The sequence below is a fragment of the Falco cherrug genome, chromosome 9 (assembly GCF_023634085.1).
Source record: "Falco cherrug isolate bFalChe1 chromosome 9, bFalChe1.pri, whole genome shotgun sequence".
Lineage (NCBI taxonomy): Eukaryota > Metazoa > Chordata > Aves > Falconiformes > Falconidae > Falco > Falco cherrug.
In genome coordinates, this window is record NC_073705.1 from 13099720 (window position 1) to 13119697 (window position 19978).

The 19978-nt window shown below is 47.8% G+C and overlaps 1 protein-coding gene across 1 annotated transcript in view; it reads left to right on the forward strand.

Moving 5' to 3' along the window:
* Window positions 1-17040, forward strand: part of CACNA1B (calcium voltage-gated channel subunit alpha1 B) — a 297443-nt gene extending 280403 nt beyond the window's left edge. The window contains 10 exon segments of the mRNA XM_055720862.1: window positions 1338-1446; window positions 3073-3180; window positions 4612-4724; window positions 5723-5850; window positions 6968-7094; window positions 7673-7783; window positions 11987-12194; window positions 12360-12571; window positions 15875-16126; window positions 16128-17040. Coding sequence (XP_055576837.1) covers window positions 1338-1446; window positions 3073-3180; window positions 4612-4724; window positions 5723-5850; window positions 6968-7094; window positions 7673-7783; window positions 11987-12194; window positions 12360-12571; window positions 15875-16126; window positions 16128-16412 — 1653 coding nt within the window. The 3' untranslated portion in view covers window positions 16413-17040.
* The last annotated feature ends 2938 nt before the right edge of the window (window positions 17041-19978 follow it).

Genomic DNA, 19978 nt, shown 5'->3' on the forward strand with positions numbered 1-19978 from the left:
AACGGAAACACTGAGGCTCGTCTGATATGGGTCTGGCCAAGGAGGTTTCTGAACAGCTTGTGAAAGCCGAGGAGCTGAGAAATCATTAGATTGCCAAAGGAGAAGAAATCCATCCTTTAAATGTGTTGCTAAGGTTATCAGCAAGGCTTGTCTCGTCTGCATTTACATGATCTGCTGCCAGGAGTGTTAAGGGAGCCACAGTTTTCCAAAGCAATCTCAGGTACTTCATTGTTTACAAGAAGAATGACTTTGCCCTGTCACAGCTGGTCCTGGCTGGTGATGAGGATGGAATTGCTACCAGGTCTGAAGATCTTGGAAGACACTGGTCCTGAGGGACTATTCCATATCTGTCCGGAAAGAACATAGTTGGGGGAAACTATAGTCCTCATCGTGTTAATCCAGCCTCTTCCTCTGTGGATAAGGTCCAGATGGAGCTGTGTAGCTCACTGACTGGAAGGAAAGGAAGAGACCTTCAGAGCTCCTAGGATGCCCACAGTGAAGGAAGTAAGAGACAGAACCCAAGGGTCTCAAATAAAAAGGATGTCACACACCTTTAGCAGCCAGCCCCAAACTGCCCCAGAGCACTAGAGCCACACCGCAGGGCTCACCAGCCTTGTTTTCAAGTGTGCTTCAGGCTGTGCATGAAATGCATCCTCGTGGAACCACTCCAGAGACTGCACAGCTCCTGTACAAAGCACTCACATGCCTCCTGTTGTCATTGTCACTGACAGTGCCTTCCTCACGTCCCACTCACCTGCACAGCTGGAAGAGGCTCGGTCACTTTCTGGATGGAGCTGCATCCTCGGATGGTAGATGCAAATCCTCCAGCATCTTCCTTCATGTGATGGTGCCAGGTCCCATTTGTTGCTGTCACTCCTGTTGTAGAACCATAACATGGGTGAGGGTAACTGGGGTAGGCAAGGATGGTGGAGGTGGCTCCACAGTTTGTATCTCCTGAGCATGCTGCTTTGGTAGGGTGACGGGTACCAGCCACGTGTCTGGAGGCTGCAGGTATAGTTGGAGACCATCAGGAGCAGGGTGCCAGGTTTGAAATGGAACGAGAGCAGTCACATCGACTTCTTTTGGAAGGAGGCAGGATTGCAGTACAAATGCTGGCAAATCAATTGTTTAACCACTAAAACCACTGTTACAACTCAGACCTGCTCCTGAAAGGGAGGTGACATCTATATGGAAAAGATGCATTTTAGCTCAGTGCGCAAAAAGTTAACGGGCATTTGTAATCTGGCTGTTTCTAAGGCCTCACAGAGGGGGGAGGGAAGGGGGGTGGGGGGAGGAATCCTGACTCACACTCACAGCGACTGCATTTCTCTCTCCAGCGCCTGGTGCGGATGAACATGCCGATCTCACCTGAGGATTTAACTGTCCACTTCACGTCCACGCTGATGGCTTTGATCCGCACTGCCCTAGAAATCAAACTCGCCTCAGGTGAGAGGGAGCTGATGTTTAACAGCATGCGGGGGCTCAGACCCCGATTTGGTGTCTTCCCAAAACCACAGAAGTCCTGCCCCAGGTGGAAATGCTATTTTCATATTATCTGCCAGCGCCTGAGGACAAGGGAGCCTGGGGCAGGCAGCAGTGGGGTCCTGAGCATCACTCTGCCTTTGGGGTGGCTGCACACTGGCAGCCCTGCCGACATGTTGTGGAGAACTTTGGCCATCTCCATTGAGAGCTTTCAGAGAAGCCCTGTGCATGGGCTTGTTGCTGTACATCGGAGATGAGAGTTTCCACACCTCTTAACTATTCCAGCATGAGGGAGGAACAACCCTTTCTCTCCAGTTGCTCTCTGCTGGCAGCGAAGCAGTGACTCCAAGTGCTGTGAACTGCATTCTGCCTTGAGATAAAACTTAATTATTTAAGTGTTTAATCAGGCATTTACTTGACTTCCCAATTAAACTTTGCAATGTAATAAAATCATTGGCCTTTTCTCTGGGTCGTTACACTAGTTAATCAGGCTGGCTGGGGTCAGAATCAAGGCATGACTGGCCAAAGCGCTTTTATACCTCATTTAAAAGCTAACAGGAGGTAACAGTGCTCTTATAAGCAAAGGGCAGGGCAGGGTTAGGATGTTGTGCTTTTCCTAAGTGGTTTTAGGCCAGCCATTCAACCTCTACATATTAATTACCTCCCTCATATGTTGCTTAAACTTTGCCTTTGATGCTTTGGGTAGGCAGTGCTGGAAGACAACAAAAATTTGAGGTCACTGGGACTTCCCTAGGGAGTGACACCAAGTATCGCTCATTTCTAAGGATACGTTTAGGACCGCCTGGGGTTTTAGGGGCCATCGCCTTATTTTAGTAATACCCTCTAGCTAAGGATGCAGCGAGTTTGTGTTATTTTAGGTTTCTAGTTACCTGTCAGCAATGGTAATCCAACCAGCCTTTTCCAGTTGAAAAAGGCTCCCCCCACCCTTGTCTTTGGCTGCACACTGGAAGGGAACCAGAGAAGAGAGCTCAGCTGATAGCGCTGGATTCTTTATAAGGTTTATGTTTGCTGTGGGTTGTGAGGTTTTGACCTGTTTTGTTGATATGTGCTTTGTTTGAATAGGTGTCATGTGCTACATTTAATTGAGTCTTTAGTGGGACTAACAGGCCCTTAATGAACCCTCCCTAATGAGTTTCCTTGGGGAGTTCAAATCGCCACGTAGCAGAGTACCCAGAGCCTCCTCCCATTACTTTTCTCTTAGAAAAATAATCTCTGTCATTCAGATGAACTACTTAATTGGCTACCGTGCAGTGCATTCATCTGGGAGCTGGCCTGTTGGCTTACATATACTTTAATCACTTTCCACTTGTGTGTTAAGACCTCACTTTGGCCATTTGAATAATGCTGCTGTGTTCGGCTCTTTCTCTTTTACCTTGTGATATCGCTGCTGACACCGAACAGCGTGCTTACGTCTCATTGTCAAAGACTTTGGGAAAAGTTGGTGGAGAGGTTTTATAATCAACCATGGCATTGCCTTCTGCGTTTGCAGTGCCAACAGTGGTATGTGCGCACAAGGGTTTTCACTCTCCTTCATGTGCCTCTCTCTCTCTCCCCTATCCCATTCTGCAGGGGGTGTTAAACAGCACCAGTGCGATGCTGAGTTGAGAAAGGAGATCTCACTGGTTTGGCCCAATCTGTCCCAGAAGACGCTGGATTTGCTGGTGCCTCCTCACAAACGTAAGCGGTTCATCAGCCAGCCCCCAGCCCCTCGCAGCCACCTAAGAAGCAGGTTTCTCCCTCCTTGCCCGCTCTGTCCCTAGCCCCGTCTAGGTGCACCTAGAGGATGCAACAAAGAAACCAAGTGCAGTTTGGCTTCTTGGTGCCCTCCCTGCAGGGTTCACAGCTCACACCTCCATGCTATGGGCATATACGGAGCAGGGAAGCTGAGGTCACCTCTAGGCATGTATTTCATCATGCTGCAGCAGGTTTCCTATACTTAGAAAGAAAACAACAACCAACCCAGTGCCAAGAAGGGACCAGTGCCCTGCGTAGCCTCTTCCAAAGCCTTTTCCTGGCCTTTGTCTGCCTTCAGCCTGTGCCTTTCAGGATGAGAGAACAATTTCTACTCTCTGGGCTCCAGAAAACCAGGACAGGAAAATTAAAGTTTGCTGAGAACTTGCAGAATCACAAGTGGGGTATTTTAAGGTTAAAGGCCTTTGTGTCACTTGATGATGTACTGGGCAAATGTGCCAAGAAAATGGAAAGTTTGCCATTATCTTGATTGACCCAGACAAGGGCTCTGGATTCCTGATTAATAAGAATCAGTGCAGAGCAATAAAGACATTGTTAATTAAGAAAAAATGAGGGAGCTGAGGAGGTGCAAATCAGTGGGTAGTGACTGCTTAAGGCTTTTCTTCCCCTTCTCTCTTGATGGCTGTGTACCTGCTGCCTTAACCCTCTGCTGCACAGTAAGTGCTCCAGCCGTGCCAGGAAGGGCTGCTAGCACAGCTGTGAGGGTGGAAAAAGGCAACTGGAAAAACGCAATACTCTTTCAGTGTACGTTAGCCCATTATGCCCCAGTTGACTATAATTCAAAGAAATAGGAGTAAGGCTTCTTTGTTGATAAAAAGCTAGCTGTGGGTCTGGTATTAATTTAGCGAGTCTTCTGAGGGCAATGCTTACAATGCCACAGAGTTTTCCTGCCTGGTCTTGTTCTGCACGTTCTCTGCGAATGTTTGCTGCAGGGAGCTAGAGGCAGCGGCCATCCTCCTCAGGTGTGAAAGGCAGCAACAGGCAAAGATCTGAAGAAGTCTGTTGTAACTTTTTTTCTTTCTTTCTTTCTTTCTTTCTTTCTTTCTTTCTTTCTTTCTTTCTTTCTTTCTTTCTTTCTTTCTCTCTTTCTTTCTTTCTTTCTTTCTTTCTTTCTTTCTTTCTTTCTTTCTTTCTTTCTTTCTTTCTTTCTTTCTTTCTTTCTTTCTTTCTTTCTTTCTTTCTTTCCTCCACTTCTCTCTGTCTATTTTGCCTCATTGTTCTAACCTCACCTCTTCTTTTGCCTTGTTTTTGACACCCATTTGTTGTTTTTTCTTCTGCTCTTTGACTTACTCTTCTCCCGATCCTTCCCTGCTCCTCACATCAACATGTCTGCCGTGTTTCACCATCCTCTGGCAGCCGATGAGATGACTGTGGGGAAGGTCTATGCAGCGCTGATGATATTTGACTTCTACAAGCAGAACAAGAACACCAGGGAGCAAGTCCACCAGCCACCTGGAGGCCTGTGCCAGGTACCCAGCCACGCGGTAGCCTCTCGGTCCTGCCCCTGGGCAGCTCTGACGAGGGTCATCAGCACATTTCATCTAGAAAGTCTGGATGCTTCTTCATGCAGGGTTTGAAAATGCTCTTTCAGAAATGGAAACCTCTCCTCAAAGTCTCTTTCTGTCAAAAAAAAAACCAAACCAAAACTGTTGCAATTGCCTTTTCCAGTAGGTCAGGAAAGATCTTTTCAAAAAAATGTCAGGTGACGTTTGACAGGCTAAATGCTAGTTTCAGAAGTAGTAGCCTAGAGACTAGGGAACACTGAAAGATTTATTTGGGATACCAAAGAATTATTGAAAGCTGATGCTAGTTTGTATATAAAATGTTTAAGTTGCTCCTGAAAATGGGAATTAATCAAAATTGTTTTGGCTGTAAAAGATTTTAAGATTTTTACAATTTTTTGAAAATATTTCCACACAACTGGCTTGGGGTTGTGTGCCCAATGGCATCAACCAAATTTCCTTCCCTCTCCTTGCTCTAACCTGCTGACTCCTACCCCTTATAATCTTAGCCTCCCAAAATCACCTCCAACACAAACCCACCTCCCGAAAACAAATTTTTATCCTTACCCTAGGACAAATATCTGTTGATTTCAGGATACCCTCCAGCTGATCTTCAGCATGGCCTGACTGGCTGGCTCACAGATGGGAGGCTACGACAGACGCTGTGTCTGAGCCACCTGAACTGCAGAGCCCCTTTGGTCACGTCAGTGGGTGCAATCCCCTAGGGACCGCAGGATGCTTTGTCAGAGGGCAGGGGGCTGCAGGACAACTTTGGCTTACCCAGAGCTGAGGGCAGCAAGTGTCCTGCAGAGCACCTTCCAGCTATGGGAAGGCTGGGGTGTGCTTTCTGCTGGGCTGATCCCTCAAGGTGACAAAGTGGACTTCTTATTAATGAGGAAAAGCACTGCAGGGCATCCCCTCCGCTCACAGCTCTGTCTCTGACAACCTTTCCTTGTGCTTCATAGCCTGGACCGGTGTCACTCTTCCACCCCCTGAAGGCCACCTTGGAGCAAACCCAGCCCACAGCGTTCAACAACGCAAAGGCGTTCCTTCGCCAGAAGAGCTCAGCCTCACTCAACAACGGGGGTGCCTTGTGAGTATCCCGGGACCTCCTCGCCAAAGCTGTGACACAGAAAGGGCACGCTGGGTGTATGCACCAACCCCAACCACTGCTGGTTCAGTTGCTTTGGAGGTGGGGCAGCACCGCTGGTGACACCAAAACCAATGGCTCCTTCACGCCATGGATGGGACAATTTCCCACCTGTGGCTACCAAAATTCCTCCCTGTGGCTCTGCTTCCCACTGCTGTCTCAGGTGTAGTTATCCACGTGGTGTTGGCATTGGGGTCTCCAGAGCTGTGTATTTTCTTAATGGTGTCCTCTGAATCTTAATTGGAGAGCTTGTCATTGTGGCTAGTTGTAAGTGTGAGTCTGCTCACAGGAATTTGGGATCATTGCAAAACAACCAAACACATCCCGACCCACCAACCCCCACTGCAGTGAGTTCATGGGAGTCAGAATGTCCTTGGGAACAAAGTCATCCCTCTAGCTCATGGCACTTGGCAATGGCAAGAGCTTCTTGAGACTTTCCGGGACAGAATCTGGCTCTTTGTCTTTAGGTAAAATAATACCTCCACAGAGAAGAGGACAGTTATTGTGTCAGTGATTCCTAATCTATTCTCCATTTCTTGCTCTTCAGGTGACTGTCCTCTGGGTCACAAGCACTATGGTTCTTTAGTAATAGACATCCAAAGTATAAATATCCCAAATAACTGTGATGGGGAAACTAAGATCAGACTGAACAGAGAAACCCAGGGCCACCTGTACCACTGTACCTTCAGTGTATGTACTTCAGCATGGCCACAGATGGGTTTGACCCATGTCCAGCTGGTCTTGGACATAATTTGCCTGAACTCCAAAATTCTTCATTCTTCATCAGAACTTAAGCTGCAGAAGTTGTTTTCCTTAGTTACTGGGGAAAAAAAAAAAAAAAAAGTGATAGCTGGTTTGATTTCCTTGTTGCTCATGAGATCTTCAGGCTGTGTAGAAAGTGGCCAGGGACGTTATAGCTTCACCAGCAGCTGCGCCTATCCTGAAACTAGTTTCACAAGTGAAACCTCAAAGGGCATCTGAGCCATTTACCTTCATCACAACAAGGTCAGCAAAATCTCTTTGCAAAAGAATTAATCTTTTCCTCTTTTCCTTCTGACAGGCCAGCCTCAGAGGGTGGGATCAAAGAGTCCAGTTCTTGGGGGACCCAACGCACCCAGGATATGTTTTATGAAACCAGGACACCAGCTTTTGAACGAGGCCACTCAGAAGAAATTCCCATTGAACGGGTGAGAAAACAGGGTGAAGATGCGAAGATGGGGTGAGATGCAGTAGGTTTTAGAAATGCAGTAGGTTTTTAGAAATTTTAGAAAATGTTTGGAAAAAACAGGTAAAGACAGGGTGAAATGCAGTAGACGGCAGATCCGTCCCTTGCGACAAGCATTGTTCTGTCTCTTACAAGGCCAAGGTTGCCTGAATATTATGGAGAAAAAACAAATCCAGTAGCTTTTACAGTCTGATAGCTGTACATCTGGGCACGCTTTTAATGGAATTACACGTGGGCTGCAATAGGTTACTTAAGGTTATCTCTTCCTAGGTGTCCCATTGTCATCAGTGTATAAACTCAGATGAGGAGTTTCACAGGTCACCTGGGGCTTGTTGCCATGGCTGGTGGAAGAGCTTGGCCTGCTGTCATCCTTGTTGAAGACAGCACTGTAGATAGAGTAACCTGGGCACTCCGCAGCTCTTAATTTACTCTCTTTCCCTCTTTACAATTAAACCAGACTTAGCAGAAGCCTGCTCAGATGAAGGCTTCAAAGCTGACGTTCATATTCTTGCTACTGAAACTATTTCTTGTTTCAATCAGGTGGTAGAAATGAGGGAAATCAGCCCCACACTTGCCAACGGGGAGCACCAACCAGGCCTGGAGAGCCAGGGGCGGGCAGCGTCCATGCCGCGCCTAGCTGCCGAAACTCAGGTGAGCGAGGAAGATGCTACTGGTGGTGGGAGGCTGAGAGCTGGTCAAGAACTCGGTATCTTCTCTCTGCTTGCCATGTTGTTGGAAGTTGCTTGCAAATATTTGTTTTAAAAGATGTTTGCTGAACCTGGAGACAGGTAACCAGCCTTTGTGCTTGGATGGCAGGTATTTATAGGTAGATACACCACTGTCCCAAGTTCTACTCATCCCTGGTTGCAGCAAAAAGAAACCAAAGAAATCCCTCTGGCTGGGTAGCTGACTCAGGACTACCTACCCAGTACTGTGTGTTCTCATTAACCGAGGACAATACTGTTTGCCAGCCTGTATTCCTGGAAGGCATGTGTTTCCCGTTGACAGTTGCATGCCGTCTATCCAGACAGCCAGTCAAGGCGTGCTCCTGTGCCCTAGCCACAAAGAAAGCTGGAGATGTGCTGTGATTCTCTTTGATGAATGTAGTAGGTACAGAAGTACCAGGGAGTATGTGCCTGGTAGGCTGCATTGAGACGTTAAGCATCCTCCCTGGGTTTTTTTCTCTTCCCACTCTATTATATATTTAGCATATATTGTATCGTGGCTTTGGTCAGTAAGATGTTGAGGATTTCCCTTGTTCAACTTCTTGTAAAGAAGCCTCATCGCTAAAGTTGACTTTTACAGCAACTTGTGGATGCTACTTAGCGTGCAGGATGTCATGGTTTTCACAGATCATTTTGGGGCATTTCACATGTTCATTGCCAGCTTGTTGTCCCGGCTGCTCTCCAGCCACCGTTCTGCCTCCTGTGTGTCAGAACATCTTACTGCTCACAGTCATGTCTCTCTCCTCCAAAGGGCCTGATTCATAGTCAGGAAGGAGCAGCCGGTGGCTGTGGGCTGTTTCCCTTGCTCTCCATGGGAAGCAGAATGTAAAGGGTACGCTGCACCCTAGAACTAAAAGCCTGTGTATTGCACGTAGGGCAATAGCTCCAGCAGATAGCATCTTGTTGGTAATGTGCTCAGGCTGGCACAAGCTACACTTCATCAGCTAGCGCGTTTCCCAGCTGACTTCAGAAACTGCAGCCTTTGTATGAGCATTGGGATTCTCTGTGTTATCGGGAACACTACTCAACATGCTTAATAAAAGAAAAAGACCCCAAAGCAAACCCATACCCCCTCCCTTCCCCCTTCCCAGAACAAAATTGTTCTTTATCCTGGACCACAGGTAGCATCTTTCCTTCCCAGGCAGTGCGGTTGGCAGCAGCAGTGCCAGCAGCACGAGCCTTTCCTCAGGGAACTCCTCTCCCCTGCACTCGAGTATTTGCAGGAGTGAGTGTCTCTTGCAGGAGCATGGTACGTGTTCCCCAGGGCACAGCTGCCCCATGCCAAAGCTCCTGAATCTTGTTATGAATCAGGCCCGTAATATCTGAGCGGATCTAACCTCATTTAATAATATTATGTTTTGGTGGTTGTAGCTTCAGGCAAATAACTGATGTACTTTCTGTGTGTGTCTTCCCCCTCCATGCCCTCACCCTCCTTCTCACATGCTGCTTCTGCTCCCCCCAAACTTTGATTTTTTTATAACCCTTATTTGCAATGCTTTCTGTTTCTGGATGTCTCCCTTTCTGTTTGCCTGTCATTCCTCTGTCTTTTTATGTTCTACTTTTTTAATACAAAAAAAATATCTTCCTATGCTTTCAATCTCACCTCCTCCCTCGCTCTTTGCTGTCCTCTTCCCCCATCACCTCCCCTCCCTTTTTGTCATCGTGTCTGCTGCACATCTGCCGTGATGTCTGACAATGGCTGTACTGTGGGGCTGCTTCAAATAATGTTCTCATCTTGTCCGAATTGTTTGCAGAGGAGCAAAGCACGGTCACCTGGGAGTTACCTAGCAGTATGTAGTTTGCACTAAGTTGTACCTTATTAAATTCATGTTAAGAAATAATTAACCTTCCTTAACCCTTTACTTTTTCCCCTTCTCATTTGGAGTCCAATGTTGCACCGTTGCAGCCGCTATCTCTTTCCACTTTGCTGCAGTTCCCTCAATCCACGATTGCACGCTGCACGCTGTAATAGCAGGGATTTTTTGTTTGTTTGTTTGTTTTGCTTATTTATTGGTTTTTGTATGCCTTGTTGCACAGGAATTTAGGAAGTGAAAACAATCGGTTTGGTAATGAAGAAGCAATTAGTAATTCTCTGAAGGGTTATGGTATAGTCTCCCGAGGCTTGTGGGGAGTCTGTGCATGCCCCGTTAACGTAACGAGAGCATTGTCAGGATTTATGGAAAGGGTATTCACTGCTTTGCCACTTCCCATTAGTGTCAGTGGGGACTTTTGTCCCTGGAACAAGCACAGAATCATGTCCAAAGAGAAATGTTCATTTCTTATCAATGGCTGGCTTTTTGTTGGGAAATTTCTGTTGTCTTCTTGCTGGCAGCTTTTATATGGATTTTGGAAATCTGAGGAAGGGTTTTTAGTAGGAAGTATTTTCACGTTTTTTGCCCATCAGACCATCCACCGTACAGACCTCTCTGCCTCCCTCCATCTTCAGGCTGAACAGCAAGCAATGAGGACAAACATGAAGATCTTCAGTGTAATTTCTTGTTCACACAACAAGGGCCACAAGAGTGGACAAATGCAGCACAGCGTGGTCCCGCTAAGTGAACTGGTGCAGACCCTGGGCTGCACCGATGCCACAGGCTGGGCTGTGCTCCCCTGCCCCAGCCAAGTCTTCCTTGTGCCTCTGAAAGAAACGGGAAGCACCAATATTTAGGTAACTGCCTAGCAACAGAGAGAGCACCAAACAAAAACTCAACTCAGACTGCACCTTTGCACACAAGATAGCCTGCCCGCAACAGCCAGCTGGGAGAGAGAGTGGTTCTTTCTACTCAAAATAATGAGCAGAGCTGTGAAACAACTGGCTTTGCATTGTGTAAATATCATGGGGCAACAGAGATCTGAATTTCAGGATAAGCAAACAAAATAGGCATAGACTGTAAAATTAATACAAGGCTCTTTGGAAAGGTTACAGTGAACAAAGTAAATGTTCTGCAAGAACTGTTGTTGGAGGCACATATTGGATTGTGAATTCCAGCCAGCGTAAGAGCTGAGGGACCGGAGGATGTCCTGAGCTCCTTCCCTGGCTGGCTGGACCCCCATGCTCCGAGGTCTTTCCACTGCCATGCAGCTTTGATGCAGTGGCAGACCCAGGGAAACCTTCAGAGGATGGATGAAGCCCTGACTCCACCACAGAGCCAGCTGGAGGCCAGCAGAGTGAAAGAGAAGGACGCATGGGAATCGTCCTCATTTTCTAAGCTTTATACCTGGCAATTGGGTAGTAGGGAAGGGATAGGCTGTGAGACCAGCTGTCCTGCAGCCCACTTGCCCTGGCTTCTGCAAAGCATTTTTGTAAGGTTTTGAAGCTAAAGGGAAGGGAACAGGGTCTGGAGCTGCCACTGGCACAAGGACAGGGTCCAGCAGTGCCCGTGGGAGGTGCCCAGTGTCCAGATGTTTGGCCACAAATGATCTGAAAATAGCAATAGCAAACCCAAGTAGTGATTTTTTGAGATGTCCTGGTAGAGTTGCAGGACATGCATGCTATCCTGCTTGTCCCAGCCCCAAGGGCCTCAAGGAGCAACAGTGGCAGAAGAGAGGTTTAAATGTTTGATTGGAGTGGTCTTCAACCACAGGGAGATAGAACTAATTTCTCAGTGGCTTTGCTTGTACCTTGCCCACTTGTTCCTGATTTTATTCCCTCTCCACATGATGCCCAGCAATGCTTTCATGCTTTCTTCTTTGGAGTTGCTTTGGGATGACAACAGGTCCTGAAGCAGCTTTGGGTGAAACTAGTCTTGGAGAATTATCTTTGTGAGATGCTTGCTACTGTGCTGCCCTATGACCCTGCTAGTCTACTGTTGACTCCTGTGATGCTGTGTTTGGTGTGAAGTGCTGCATATTGCTCTGCACCCATGGTACCTGTGGATTGGCACTCTGCTAAAAGTAAAGCCCATTTCAGCAAATGGAGATCACATTTGCTCCTCAAATTTAGCACTCAATCTACCATTCCACAAGTCCTTCTACCCATTCCAGTTATATCCAATTAACCATTTTTTCTCCTTCCCCTCCTTGCCCCTTTCTCTTACTGTATGACCCTCCCCGTGCTGGGAACCAAGCAGCTGAGCACGGTGCAGTGCCTGCCCTCACCCTGCTCCATGTCCCTCCATCTCCCTTGCAGCCCATCCCTGACACGAGCCCCATGAAGCGCTCCGTCTCCACGCTGACCCCGCAGCGTCCTCACGCCATGCACCTCTACGAGTACTCCTTGGAGCGCATGCCACCAGAGCAAGGGCATCACCACCATCACCACCGCTGTCACCGGCGGAAAGAGAAGAAGCAGAAGTCCTTGGACAGGTCCCCCCACCAGCTGGCTGATGGACAAGCTGGTAAGTGCTTTGCAAACAAGAATTTTTCCCTTGTCCTTCTCCCTTCGGGATGCCCAGAAGTCATCTGATGTGCTCTGGAGTCCCATCTACCTGGAAGGACCTCCCTGACCCACACTTGGAAGTTCCTCCCATGTTAGTGACCCCCAACCAACATTCTTCTTTCAGTAGCCCAGTCTGGTGAGTCTTCTTCCAAGGACAAGAAGCAGGAACGTGGCCGGTCCCAAGAGAGGAAGCAACACTCTTCCTCCTCCTCCGAAAAGCAGCGCTTCTACTCCTGCGACCGCTACGGCAGCCGGGAGCGTTCTCAGCCCAAGTCTGCCGACCAGAGCAGGCCCACCTCGCCCAACGGAGGGCCAGAGCAAGGTCCACACAGACAGGTGAGGAGATGCAGGGCAGGAAAAGAGCCCTAAGGCCTTCCAGGGACGTACACACATTTTGTATGTTTAGAGACAAGCAGAAAGGAGACAGAATGGGGAAGAAAAGCCAGGCAGTAGCAGATAAAGCCATTGAGGTCCTGCTTGACGCTTCACATCCAAAAGAGGCATGGAAGTGTCACTTGATGGCTCTTTAGTAGCCGCCTACGGTGTGAGTGACTCAAGGCATCTTGCAGAGACCCCACTGCCAAGGACTCCCTTGCTCATGGTTGCAGCAAGAGCAGCCTGGGAGCCCTGAGAATGGAGAGCTTTTGATGCTGGTGGAGAAAGTCCACCTGAGCCAAGGTAGGCTGGTAGCGTGGCATGGGACCTGGGCAACTGAGCTGAACTGTTCCCCTGCCAGCTGTGTTAATGCAGCACCCACTGCTGCCCCGTGCACAAACACGTGGTGATTGCCAAAGAGATCCTGGCCATTGCAGTACAAGCTGGTGCGATACTGCGCAGGGATCGCAGGCAGCCAGAGCTGTGATTTCAGCAAGGTTTGCTCATATTAGCAGGATTTTCCAACTGCCGTCGCCTGGGCTTCAGAGCTGTCCTTTATGGTGGAACAGGTTAATTTTCTGAAAATTGAGGGAAAATTCATTTTTACCTACTGTCAAATCAATCTTCAAATGTGCTCTCTAGCTGGGAGGAGAAATCACAGTAAGGGAGAGGAGGGATGTAGGAGAAGGCAGGATGCGGGTGGAAGAGGACTCCCAGTGATGCACAGCCGCTGTGCCTGGAGGGGGGCTCTGGCCACTCTCCAATGTGTCCCTGAGCTCGCAGCCTGCTGGTGGTGTGTGGCTGACCGGGGGTCTCCAAGGGGCTGAGGGGTGCTGTCAGCCCTGAGCCCCTGCAGCAGCTTCAGCTGGTGGGGAGCGGGCAGGAATCCTGTGTTCAGCAGGGGTTAGAGCCCAGGGGAAGGGTTTAAATGAAGTGGTTTCTGCGCAACATCCTGCTAGCTGCAAAATGAAGCAGCTTTTTGTCTTCTTACCCTGTCCTGTGCCTTTCTCTCTCCCTGCATGGTCCACTGCAGCATCAGGGGCTGTGTCCTGCAGTGAGTGCTCAAGGACTGCTGCCCCGCAGCTCTGGAGAGCCCTGGGCGTGGGACATGCTTTGCACGGTCATTGTCAGCCTGGGGGGAGATGTGACATCGGTGTAAGGTCCCATGCACCCAGGACTGCGTGTGGCCATAGCAAGAGGGAGCTGCAGCCTAACGTGTCTTTTCCATTTCTGGTTTCTGCAGTCCCTGACTGACCTTCATCTGATTTTTCAGATGAGTTTTTCTTCCCATTTCTTAATTTCTCCCTCTGGTTTGAGAGGCAGGAAGATGGCACTGATTTTTAGCATGATGCCTCTCCTTTCTTGCGGGCTCAGTTTACCAGAACTTCAAATATCACATATGTTTTAATTAAAAAAACGGAAGCATTCCCATAGTTCATAGACATGCAGCGTTCTTTTCAGCGCAGGAGAATTATTAAACATAAATCCCATTTAATCTGGGAAAAGCATTTTTTTTCAATGAGATGAAACTTCTTAGAATTTCCATATGTTTCAGCAGGAAGGAGCTTGCTGGACATTTTGAAAAAAGACCTCACCATTTTTTTTACAGTCCAAGACCCTTTCCTGCATTGGTCCCGGGTAAAGAAGGTTTGAAAATCTCACAAAAAATATTTTTAGACAGCGCAATATTTATCTAAACAATTTAATTCTGGTTTGTTGTTTTTTTTTAAGTATCGTAATTTTGAGGGGCTCAGCCTCAGGGTCTTGCAAAAAGCTGAGCATCTTCTCCTGGATCTGGGAAAACAGTAGGTCACTGGGTGGGGGTCACCACCTGCTCCATCACCACAGGGAGGGAGGTGATGGGAGGCAGCTCAGCCGGGGATGGCAATACGTGTCTGTAGCAGAGAGTCAAGCTGAAATGTGAGGAAGCCAGAGAAGGGAGAGGGTAAAAATGAAAGAAGAGAAAGGCAAAGACTGTTTCCAGGCTGTGAAAGACATGAGTCATTGGCCCAGCAGCACAAGCAGCAAATGCCACATCAGTCCCCAAAGCTTGCGGAGAGCAGGGCTGCAGAGCGTGACACCCACGCTGCTCTGCACCCCCAGATAATGCAGGTATCACCCCTTCTTCTGATGGACAGGGCAGGGCTCATGTGAACAGCTTCTAAAATAGCCTCTGCATCTAGCTCCTGGGCTGGTAGTCTCCAGCACTGCTGCGCTTGCCCTGAAAACTGTGCTGGCAGAGCAGAACAAGCACTGATTGCTAGCCCAACAAGCAACACCTTGATGTTTTTCTAGGAAGGAAAAGAGGCTCTTTAAAACATAAAGGTCTGGTCTCAAAATCTGCTGAGAGATTTTTAAAATGCGCTCGCGGGGCTATTCATGTACTGCCCTGGGAAAATGTAAACAGAAATGCCACAGCAAGAGTCTGTTCCTCTCACTCGTGGCATTTTTTAACTTACTGTAGCTTAGTTCACTCCCACGTGTCACTATTAGTAACCCAGGAAGCTGTCAGATTCTTCTGCCACTCAAAAATAAAATGTGTAGTATTAAAGAGGAGGAGGAGGAGGTAAATGTATTTTTGTTTAAGGAACTTGCTAGTTAAAGCCCACCCCAAAAGCTTTTCATTGTTGGTTTGGTTTTTTTTCCAGAAAGGGGCTATTTAATCAAAACGCATTTCATTCCCAAACCTACAAAAAATTACTCTGCCCCCAAACCCTCCTTCCGTATAATTCTGTTTTGAACAGAGAAACGATCCCCAGCACCAGTAACCACAACTGTCAGGTGAAGTTTTGCAAAAATCCACCCCCAGAGCAAAGAGTTCTGTTTTGCAAAACTGTATTTGCAAAACTAAAAACCCCAACCCCCAAACCCTCCCTTGTTTTTGAGCTGCTCCCACCTAGTGCAGGTAAGGCGCATGTCGAGCCCGTGTATGATGTGGATGCCTTCCCTCCGGACAGTGTCCCCTTCTGTTGGAGCCGTCTGCCAGTTTGCGTCCTACTGATGCTCTGATCGTTTCTGTTCTTCTTTACTGCTCGCAGAACTTTAGTTCTCCAGCACTTTACATCTTGTGTTGAATGATTTCTCGAGAACCTCCTCCCCCTAACTGTGCTTGTCTAAACTCTCTCTTTTTTGCTTTTCTTTCCTCTTGTGACTTGTCTCTCCCTTCTGTTGCTTCTCCTTCTGTTTTATACCTGCCTGCCTTTGTGTTTGTCTGGTGTTTCCCTTTTTTATTTTTTGATTTGCTTTGTTCCAATTTTTATGTAGGGCAGTGGTTCAGTTAATGGGAGCCCCTTGCTGTCGACATCTGGTGCTAGTACCCCATGCCGGGGTCGGAGGCAGCTCCCACAGACTCCACTGACCCCACGCCCCAGCATCACTTACAAGACCGCTAACTCCTCGCCCGTGCACTTCACCAGTTTCCAAACCGGCCTGCCCACTTTCTCCCCGGGACGCCTGAGCCGCGGCTTGTCCGAGCACAACGCGCTGCTGCGCGGGGACCAGCAGCCGCCCCCCGCCGGCGGTGGCCCGCATCGGCTCCGACCCCTACCTGGGGCACCGCGATGACGCCGACAGCCCCTACTGCGTGGTGCCGGAGGACACGCTCACCTTCGAGGAGGCGGTGGCCACCAACTCGGGCCGGTCCTCAAGGACTTCTTACGTCTCCTCCTTGACCTCCCAGTCTCACCAAATCCGCAGGGTGCCCAACGGCTACCATTACACGCTGGGTCTCAACACGGGCCCTGGGACTGGCACCAGAGGACGTAGTTACTACCATGAAGCCGATGAGGATGACTGGTGCTAGCGGCATGGCAAAACCCTTCAAGGCATGCGTGTTAAAAATCGATGAGTTTTATCATCTGGAAGGCTGCGCTCTCCGATGCGCGCGGTGCCTGGGGCCGGAGGGAGGCCCATGGGGCAGCCCCTGCCACGAGAACTGCTCTGCCCCTGGGTCTGGAGACACTCCTGCAGCCTTTCTCCTCTCGCCTTCTTTTTTTTTCTTTTTTTTTTTCCTCTCTTTTTTTTTTTTTTTTTTTCTTTTTCACTAGACAAATCGAGGAAGAAGGCTCCCTCCTTAGGGGAAAGGCAGTGGGGGGAATGCATCTTTCTCTCCCCTCTCGCCTGCCTCCCTGTTGCCTTGTCTAGTTCAAAGACACGCACCAGATGCCAAATCTGCGACACATGCGAGAAGCCGAAAGAAGAGCAGTCCTCACCCTCAACGGCAGAGAAAGCAGACTGTCGATCCTTTTTGAGATTGGCGCAGATTTTGTTGGGCTATTTCTTAATTAATTTGTTATATTTTTTCCCCAGTCAGGGTGGGAGTCGGGGGTTGCAAATGAACACGCACGAACAAAGATCGCATCCGCTTTTTATCTCATTCACTGCTAAGAAAGAAGTGATCTACCCAAGAAACTGGGAGAGGAGAGACACAGACCAGAACAAAGGACAGTCCATTGGGACTTGATGTTCAGCCACAGCAATCCTTTTTGGCGGAGCTGGTGACCCACCCCCGGGCTGACGGAGCGCTCTGGCAGCCAGGACTCTGCTCTGACACCGCTGCCATGTGGATCTCTTTATTTTACTCACCACGTCGGGTCCTTCACACTGACACATGATAAAGCCACAAGAGAGCTACTTTGTAAGGACTGTTTCCTTGCTGCTGAGACTTTTTCTTTCCGTCCCTCTCTCCTGTTGACCGCAACATGCCCTCACTGTTTTGTCTTGTTTACAATATAAGCTTGATTTAGCAAAAAAAAACAACTAAAAAAAAATATCCAGAAAAAAAAAGAGGAAAAAGCATAGGGGTGAGAAGAAGAAATGTTATTGGTTTTATATCAAGCTATTAGATAGAACTTTAACTTTTCATTGTGTGCATTTTTGTAAATTGTACAGTAAAAAAAAAAAAAGAAAAAAGAAAAAAGAAAAAAATACTCTTTATGTAGAGAATTAGTCCAATTGTCATTCCAGGTCCCACTGTTTCTACCGAATGCTCCAGTTGTTCACTACTAAGTGCCTAACCTTTGAAATCTTTCACAGCGACGATGCAACCTCTTGCTTCGATGCATCAGACCTTGGGCGAGCGTGGGGAGGGGCAGGAGGGGAGGGAGGGCACAGCCCGGAGGAGCTGCTCGTCTTGGAGGTTCCGCGGAGCACACAATGCCCGCGTCGCGTTACTGGACAGTGTATTCGAGTACCAGGTTGGAAGCTTACAGTGGGGAAGGCAAACACGGTTTGGGGTTGGTTTGGGTTTTGTTGGCCTTTTTTTTTTTTTTCTCTTCTTTTTCTTCTTTTTTTATTTATTTTATATATATTTTTATTGGTGGGAGGGGAGTGATTGCAGCAAATAAAACCGGCCTTTTCTCATTGACTAATGTTTAGGTCCTGCAGGAGAGATGCAGGTGGAAAAGTACAGTATCTGCAGAGATGCTCTTGCAGGAGCAGCAGCGCCTTTTGCACTGCATGTCAAGTTGCAGTCGGGCTGCGAGAGCTCTGGCCAGGTTCTATGGGCAGTTGGAGAGAGCAGTTGGAGAGAGTCTTGATTTTGTTGCCTGTTAAGAGAAGGTTAAAAAAAAAAAGCGCTAAACCTCTAACTCTGATTCTCAGGGATGAGATGTCTGTGTTCTTGCAATGCCTCCTGTGTTGGATGATTTCCTTCTTTTGGGCACGGGTGAATTTCTGTGCTTTGAGCCTGGGAAAGGGGCAAACGCGTTGTGCCAGTGGGGAGGGAGCGCTGAAAGAAAAGCCAGGGCAGGACCTGGTGTCTGTGGGTCTGACAAACCGTTGTAGGGCTAATTTGGGGCACAGGCAGCCAGACGACGCGTAGTGAGCTGTCAAAAGGTTAAAGAAGGAAGGGTGGGAGGTGCCAGGCAAGCACATGGCTAAAAATGCTGATAGGAAGGAGGAGATGGTTGGGCAGATAATTTTTTGAGAGGATCTACCAAGCCCCAGGACTGTGAAACCTCTGCAGCCGAAGTGGTCGCTTATGATGAGCAGAGGTCCTGCTGGACCCTGGTGACTCGTTTTGTCGCTGGGGTGCTTGGAGGGCATCAGATGCTACCAAAATGCTCAGGAGGTCTCTCGTGCTCTCAGCAAAAGTCTTTCAGCCTCAGGCAGGGAGCAGTCTGCTGTAGGGTGGGTCTTCACATCTCCTGTAGCTCTTCTGTTGAGGCAATTCAACCTGTTTTCGTTTCCTTCTGTGTTTTTGGTTTTGTTTTTTTTTATGTTCCGTTACGAACTAGTAATCTCTGGCCAATCTCATCCCTGGATTCTGCTAAAGGATAACTCCTGTCTATATCTTTGTCTCTGTATTTATGTGCACTTTGAATAAAGCAAGTGCGGTGGCCAGAGGTCCACCATGGGTAATGGCTGTAATTTGCAAACGGAGGGCTATGCAACAAGATGACACGTTTGGAAACACATCCAAACCACCAACAGTCAGAAAGACCTTCATCCATTCTGTAGCTTTATCTGCTGGATTTTCCTGTTTCAGGCTTCAGCATGATTGTGACCAAATGTTTTATACATTTTCCTTATATGAAGGCACAAACACTTTATTTGAAATTTTAAAGAAAATGTTACTATTTTACTCCAGGAAGGAGAGGGAAAACACAATCTCTCTGACAGTGCATGCAAACATTGTACCCACAATGGAAAGCAAAAGAGATGTCTTTCTGTACTGAGTAATTCTGACTTTTTCTCCACTCTGCCTTTCCCCTTCCTCTACCTTTTCAGCCCCCCAGGCCCCAGCCCCTCACTGACACACCATCTGGAAGCGCACAGCCAAACGACGGCCTTGGGTCACTCCAATTCTTAGGCAGAACCCGAAGAAGAATAATCTCAAGTTGTCTAATCCTCCACCCGCCTCGCAGGGGTCGATGACAGTGACAGACAAGCCTGACCACAATTGTTCATAACCCTTTTCCTGCCTTTTTTTACAGCCTCTCTGCTGTCTCTTCAATGCATACATGATATTTCCAAGAATCCTCATAGTGAGTTGCCAAACTTGAATTGCACCAATCAGTTTTCTGCATCCAGAACCAGTCTCGTAGTGGCTGTACTTTGAATAAGTAATGTTTGCATGTAAAATATATACATATATACATATATATAAAAAGTATGTGCATGGAAAATGTTTATCTTCGTACTTTTTTGATACAATGTATTCATCAGTTGTTAATTTTTAATTATATTTGATATAAATTGGGGGTTTGTTGCAAAACTTTATATTTAAAAAAACAGTGTTAAAAATTATAAAAGTTCCAACCATGCAACACAAGCGGAACTTTACCCCCCCCAAAAAAAGGGGGAAAAAAAAAAGGAAAAAAAAAGTTCTGTGATTGCCTAGTTTGCTGCCTGAGTAATATTTATCAG